General features: G+C 48.0%; 1 protein-coding gene across 1 annotated transcript; it reads left to right on the top strand.

Annotated features, from left to right (window-relative positions):
- Positions 1–2,350: 2,350 nt before the first annotated feature.
- On the top strand, positions 2,351–5,499 carry LOC143501903 (eukaryotic translation initiation factor 4 gamma 1-like; the record flags this gene model as incomplete). Its single annotated transcript, XM_076995061.1, has 6 exons — positions 2,351–2,581; positions 2,835–2,901; positions 3,016–3,317; positions 3,990–4,370; positions 5,019–5,156; positions 5,318–5,499. Coding segments are annotated over exons 1-6 (1,286 nt in total), but the record flags the coding sequence as incomplete, so codon positions are not given.
- Positions 5,500–6,000: the final 501 nt, after the last annotated feature.

The raw sequence follows: 6,000 nt of genomic DNA, 5'->3' as shown, positions 1-6,000 counted from the left end.
GGCAGATGGAACAGAGGGGCAGATGGGGCAGATGGAGAAGAGGGGCAGATGGAGCAGAGGGGCAGATGGGGCAAAGGGGCAGATGAGGTAGATGGGCAAATGGGGCAGATAGAGCAGAGGGGCAGATGAGGGAGAGGGGCAAATGGGGCAGACAGAGCAGAGGGGCAGATGGGGCAGATAGAGCAGAGGGGCAGATGAGGGAGAGGGGCAAATGGGGCAGATGGAGCAGAGGGGCTGATGGGGCAGATGGAGTAGAGGGGGCCGATGGAGCAGAGGGTCAAATGGGGCAAATGGAACAGAGGGGCAGATGAGGGAGAGGGGCAAATGGGGCAGATAGAGCAGAGGGGCAGATGGAGCAGAGGGGGTGATGGAGCAGAGGGGCAGATGGAGCAGAGGGGGCACACCTTTTCAAGCCCTATAGTATTTCCTTCAGGAAATGCAAGTCTAGTTTACCTCAAAGATTGAACTCTAAGCCGGTATGCTTGATTTACAATGAAAGCCTGTCAGTGTTAAAAGAATATAACAATTGGAGGCACCATGTTGAGAAACACCAAGCTTTTGGGACAGCATTGCCTGAAGGGACAGAGGAGAGGGCAACTAAGGTGCAGAGCCTGCTAGCTTCTTATAACAGGAGCTGTTCCACATTACTAAAGACATTTACAGCACAAGAGAGGCCACAGCCGCCTCACTGCGAGTGTCATGAAATTTAGCAAAGAAAAAATGACCCTTCACTGATTCTGAAACTGTCAGAGACTGCATGTTTGTAATATTAGACGAGGTAATCCACGACGATAAAATCAAAGCCAGTGTGACATCTGCAGTCAAAAGCGTGCACACAGCACAGTTGTGTGTATGTGCGCTTCTGTGATGCGGGACACCAATGTTTTCACGAGGAGCTGTCTACAGGGTTTTGAGACTGCTCGGGCGCAAAAGATGGCTCATTATTTTAACTCAACAAATTCTCTGTAGTGTAACATGGAGAGTATATTTCTTCAATTTTGTGGTTTAGTGCCATATGTTCATATTAATGTGCTGTCATTCATATTTTAGCGTGGTCACTGTTAATTGATTTAAGTGCAAAACCTCTGACTTTAAAACATTTCAGTAATAAACCAGAACTCGCAGATGATGAACTCTCAACAGCAGCTGCAGTTCCCCATCTCCGAGGACGCTGCCTACTTCCTTCCAGCTGGACAGGTAATGCTAATGATAGTGTTCAACGTGAATTTAAAAACACCTTGTTACCTTTCCAAGCTGAAATGATTAGTGTGTGTGTGTCGTAGTACTACCCTCAGTACGTGTCCTTGGCCCAGCAGTTCCCTGTGGTCTATCCTGACTGGAGCTCTGCATACGGTGAGGAGAGGCTCTTAACTCAACATAGATTTTGTTAAATGTTAAATGGCCAGTGTAAATGAAAGAGAAAAAAAATGGGGTGGAGCCTAAGGTGTTATCTGATTGTGCCTTGTTTTCTCCAGGTGAGCCGTATTATTACCCTACGCAGGCCCAGTACCTTTCTTCAGGGCCAACTACACCCATCATATTGAGCTCTGCCCTGCAGCAGCAGGCCCCACCCCCTCAGTATGCCCTGCCCCAGCAGTTCCCTGTAGCCAATGAGCCCACGGGTTTCTACTATGGCACCTATCTTGACTGGAGCTCTGCGTACGGTGAGGAGAGGCTCTTAACTCAACATAGATTTTGTTAAATGTTAAATGGCCAGTGTAAATGAAGGAGAAAAAAAGACTTCTTTTCCCTCTCCACATTGGGGTGGAGCCTAAGGTGTTATCTGATTGTGCCTTGTCTCCTCCAGGTGAGCCGTATTATTACCCTACGCAGGCCCAGTACCTTTCTTCAGGGCCAACTACACCCATCATACTGAGCTCTGCCCTGCAACAGCAGGCCCCACCCCCTCAGTATGCTCTGCCCCAGCAGTTCCCTGTAGCCAATGAGCCCACGGGTTTCTACTATGGCACCTATGCTGACTGGAGCTCTGCGTACGGTGAGGAGAGGCTCTTAACTCAACATAGATTTTGTTAAATGTTAAATGGCCAGTGTAAATGAAGGAGAAAAAAAATGGGGTGGAGCCTAAGGTTTTATCTGATTGTGCCTTGTTTTCTCCAGGTGAGCCGTATTATTACCCTACGCAGGCCCAGTACCTTTCTTCAGGGCCAACTACACCCATCATACTGAGCTCTGCCCTGCAGCAGCAGGCCCCACCCCCTCAGTATGCCCCGCCCCAGCAGTTCCCTGTAGCCAATGAGCCCATGGGTTTCTACTACGGCACCTATGCTGACTGGAGCTCTGCGTACGGTGAGGAGAGGCTCTTAACTCAACATAGATTTTGTTAAATGTTAAATGGCCAGTGTAAATGAAGGAGAAAAAACGACTTCCTTTCCCTCTCCACATTGGGGTGGAGCCTAAGGTGTTATCTGATTGTGCCTTGTTTCCTCCAGGTGTGCCGTATTACCCTACGCAGGACCAGTACCAGTCTTCAGGGCCCATCATATTGAGCTCTGCCCTGCAGCAGCAGGCCCCACCCCCTCAGTATGCCCTGCCCCAACAGCGCAGGAGAGAGTGCCAGCAGGTGAGGAGCTGGAAAGGTTGCCTGCTTGAACCTGGTCTCACTCCCAAAAACCATGTCCCACAGATTAGAATACCAGACCCCAAACAGGGTGGATGTGATGTCACGGAAGAGATTATGTCCGGGGCAAGAAACGCATCTACGCCCACACCCATTCAGCTGAGCTCAATACGAAAGGCCTATGTATATGCTTGCATTACGTTAAAATGTTTGTAATTGCTCCAAATTTGACAATGTTCCCCACTCTTTTCCTCAGACTGTGGTCGCAGTGCAGACCGATGATGAAAGCACGCCACCTACAGCTACTGTAGTGATTCCACCCGGTAAGTGTGTTTTCTTAATGTTATTATATCATGTTTTTGTATTTTATTAACTTGGAAACCGAATTGAAATTGCACCTTGTTCAGATGATCATGGGAAACCTGTGTCTATGCCAGCAGCTGCCTCAACCCCCCCGCCTCCATCTAAGGTGCCCGAGCTGGTGGTTCCTTCAAAACTGACAACGGAGCCTAACCTGTCCCAGGGTCTCCAACTGGCCTCACCACTGAGCACAGTGCCTGTTGGACAAGACTCCGATTTCGGAGCGTCTGCCTCCCCGCCACCTCCTCTGACGGACCTTCCTCCAGCAGACATCCCTGCTCTTGAGCCCAAGATGGGTGAGAGTATGGATGCGCCATTGGTATCGGAAGCAGTGCCCCAAGCAGAGAAGGAGCCTGTTGAGGCCCCTTTGGAGCCAGAGGTATGTGCTACTTCTGCTGATGGGCCGAAAGCTGAAAACATCTACATTTGGCAAATGTCTATCCAAAGCCAAAATTGCAGTCGCTGCCATTGCTATTCGACCAGTTTCCATAGTTGAACATGTACAAGGGGTAATGTCATGTCAGAGTTGGAGGAAATTCAGACAAAGAGCGCAATCCTTACTAATATTTAAGGCAGATATAGTGGGGATGTATACAACTCTATTGTTTTTGAAAAAATTGTTTTTGGGACAGTCTCTGTTTGCATTAATGAGTCTTAAGAGACTCTGTCATACAGGAGAGAAACCTGTTGAATTAGCATTTTTTGACTTTGCCAAAACTATTTTTCCAGATATATTTGTCATCTTTGAAGTTTTCTTAAAAATATTTAAAAGTCTCGTCTCGTTATCGTGAACCCAATATCATATCTCGTCTTTGGAGATGAGTGCCACACTTTGGACACTCCTGCTTTAAAGGCACATGTAAATGGACATTCTACATTGTAGAGCATCATGGGATTTGCTCTAGAGTCTAGATTGTTTACTAGCCATGCTGGTGTTGTTGGTTTATGCTAGTTTCACTTGGAGCTGTTGGTTACACCCTTAGTGTGAATTATAGGGGACTTAGTTGAGCTGATTGTCTTAATTAAGATTAACCCCCCACCCCCCCTCCAGCCTCCAGTTTCGAGGTCCTCACAGTGCCAGCGCAAAAGTCCACGCAAGATCATCACCAGTGTCTCATTCAGCAACGACATCCAGCTGAACAAGGCGGAGAAGGCGTGGAGGCCCTCAATGAAGAAGGTGCGCGCCCACAAGGCTGAAGCTGACGAGGAGAACCTGGAGGTGGCCAAGACCCTGGACCTGCTGCGACGTGTGCGCAGCATCCTGAACAAGCTCACGCCACAGATGTTCCAGCCACTGATGAAGCAGCTGACGGAGCTGAGCATGGACACGGAGGAGCGGCTCAAGGGAGTCGTCGATCTTGTATACGAGAAGGCCATCTCTGAGCCCAAGTTCTCCGTGACTTATGCTAAATTGTGTCGCTGCCTGATGATGGTGAGTGTGCACATGCCCACGCGCGAATGGCCAGTTCCACATGTGACCTCTATCTTGTCCCATGTGTTTCTGCAGCTAAACTGCACCAATGGGACTGAGGAGTTCAGGAGGTTGTTCATGTTTTGTTTATTGTTAAAGCTGGACACTGTAATGCATGCATTTCACCAAGTGTTCAGAAACAGCAACTGCCCTCCCAAGACTTCTGATTGGTCAGAAAGGGAGGAATGAACTGCTTTGATCTGTGTCCTCTGTCCATGCTGTGCAATTACTGGCCAAGGACACAGAATAATGAAAGGGCATAATTTAGTGTGTCTGAAGAGATCTATCTATCTATCTATCTATCTATCTATCTATCTATCTATCTGTCTGTCTGTCTGTCTGTCTGTCTGTCTGTCTGTCTGTACGTCTGACTGACTGACTGACTGTCTGACTGATGCCAATGTACATAAATTAACAAAAGGCAACTTTTTCTTATCTGTGATGGCAGTTAAAGTAGTATGTGTTGAGCAGTGATATTTCAAGCTTATCCTAAATTTGCACACAGGTCAGAAAGCAAAATTTGCACCCTGGCTACATGTGTTAATGTTGCTAGTCATGAAAAAACCTCTTATTCACTTGTGCTTGTTGCTTGCTCTTCATGGTACCCAGCTGAAAGTGCCCACCTCTGATAAGTCAGGAGGCACAGTGAATTTTGGAAGGCTGCTGCTCAATTGCTGCCAGAAGGAGTTTGCGAAGGACAAGGACAGCAACGAGCGCAAGCAGAAGGAGCTGGAAGCCGCATCAGAGGTGCGACAGTCTCACCATCTTGATAGTGCACCTTCCCTCCAAGTGCACATCATTGGATGTGTATTGTTAGCGTGAAGTCCAGTCGTTTTAGTTGTGTTAAATGTGCCGTATATCCGGGCCTCGTCTCGTGTTAACGCCAACCCCCCGATATTTCCCGCCAGGATGAGGAGCGTCAGCGCCTGATCGAGGAGCTGGACGCCATGAAGGACGAGGCCCGCCACCGTTCCCTCGGTAACATCAAGTTTATCGGGGAGCTGTTTAAGGTGGAGATGCTGTCGGAGCTTATATTGCATGACTGTATAGTCAAGCTGCTCCAGAAGAGCCACAGCGAGGAAAGACTAGAGTGTCTCTGCATCCTACTCTCCACCATTGGCAAGGACATCGAGAAGGCCAAGGTATCATGCGCTTATGTTCCTCCTACCTGGCTGTTAACTCTTGGCGGTAGTTTTTACCAGGCGGTAGCCACAAGCATGCTAACGAGAGTCTTGTTTTTGACTAATCAGCCCAAAATGGACCACTATTGCAGCTACATAAGTAAAATAATAAACGCGAGGAAGACCTCATTGAGGATCCGCTGCAAACTGCAAGATGTCCTGGACCTCAGACAGGTAAGTGTTACACACCCATCCGTTGGACTTCTTCAGTGTCTCTACAAATGTTTCCTTGCTTTCATTAATTTATACTCGAATGCTTACTGTACAAGTATAGTTTATAGAACAGCCATTGACCAGCTTCAGTATTTGAGTGTGGAGGTTTCATTGCTAGTCATGCAGAGGTGGTTGGACTGCTTTCCTTTTGCAGGTTTGCTTTTCTTAATTGCCCATCCTGACAAGGTGGCTGCCGT

Source organism: Brachyhypopomus gauderio, unplaced genomic scaffold (genome assembly GCF_052324685.1).
Source record: "Brachyhypopomus gauderio isolate BG-103 unplaced genomic scaffold, BGAUD_0.2 sc177, whole genome shotgun sequence".
NCBI classification, from domain to species: Eukaryota; Metazoa; Chordata; class Actinopteri; order Gymnotiformes; family Hypopomidae; genus Brachyhypopomus; species Brachyhypopomus gauderio.
Note: the sequence above shows the minus strand (reverse complement) of the source record. Positions and strands in the feature narration are given on the sequence as shown.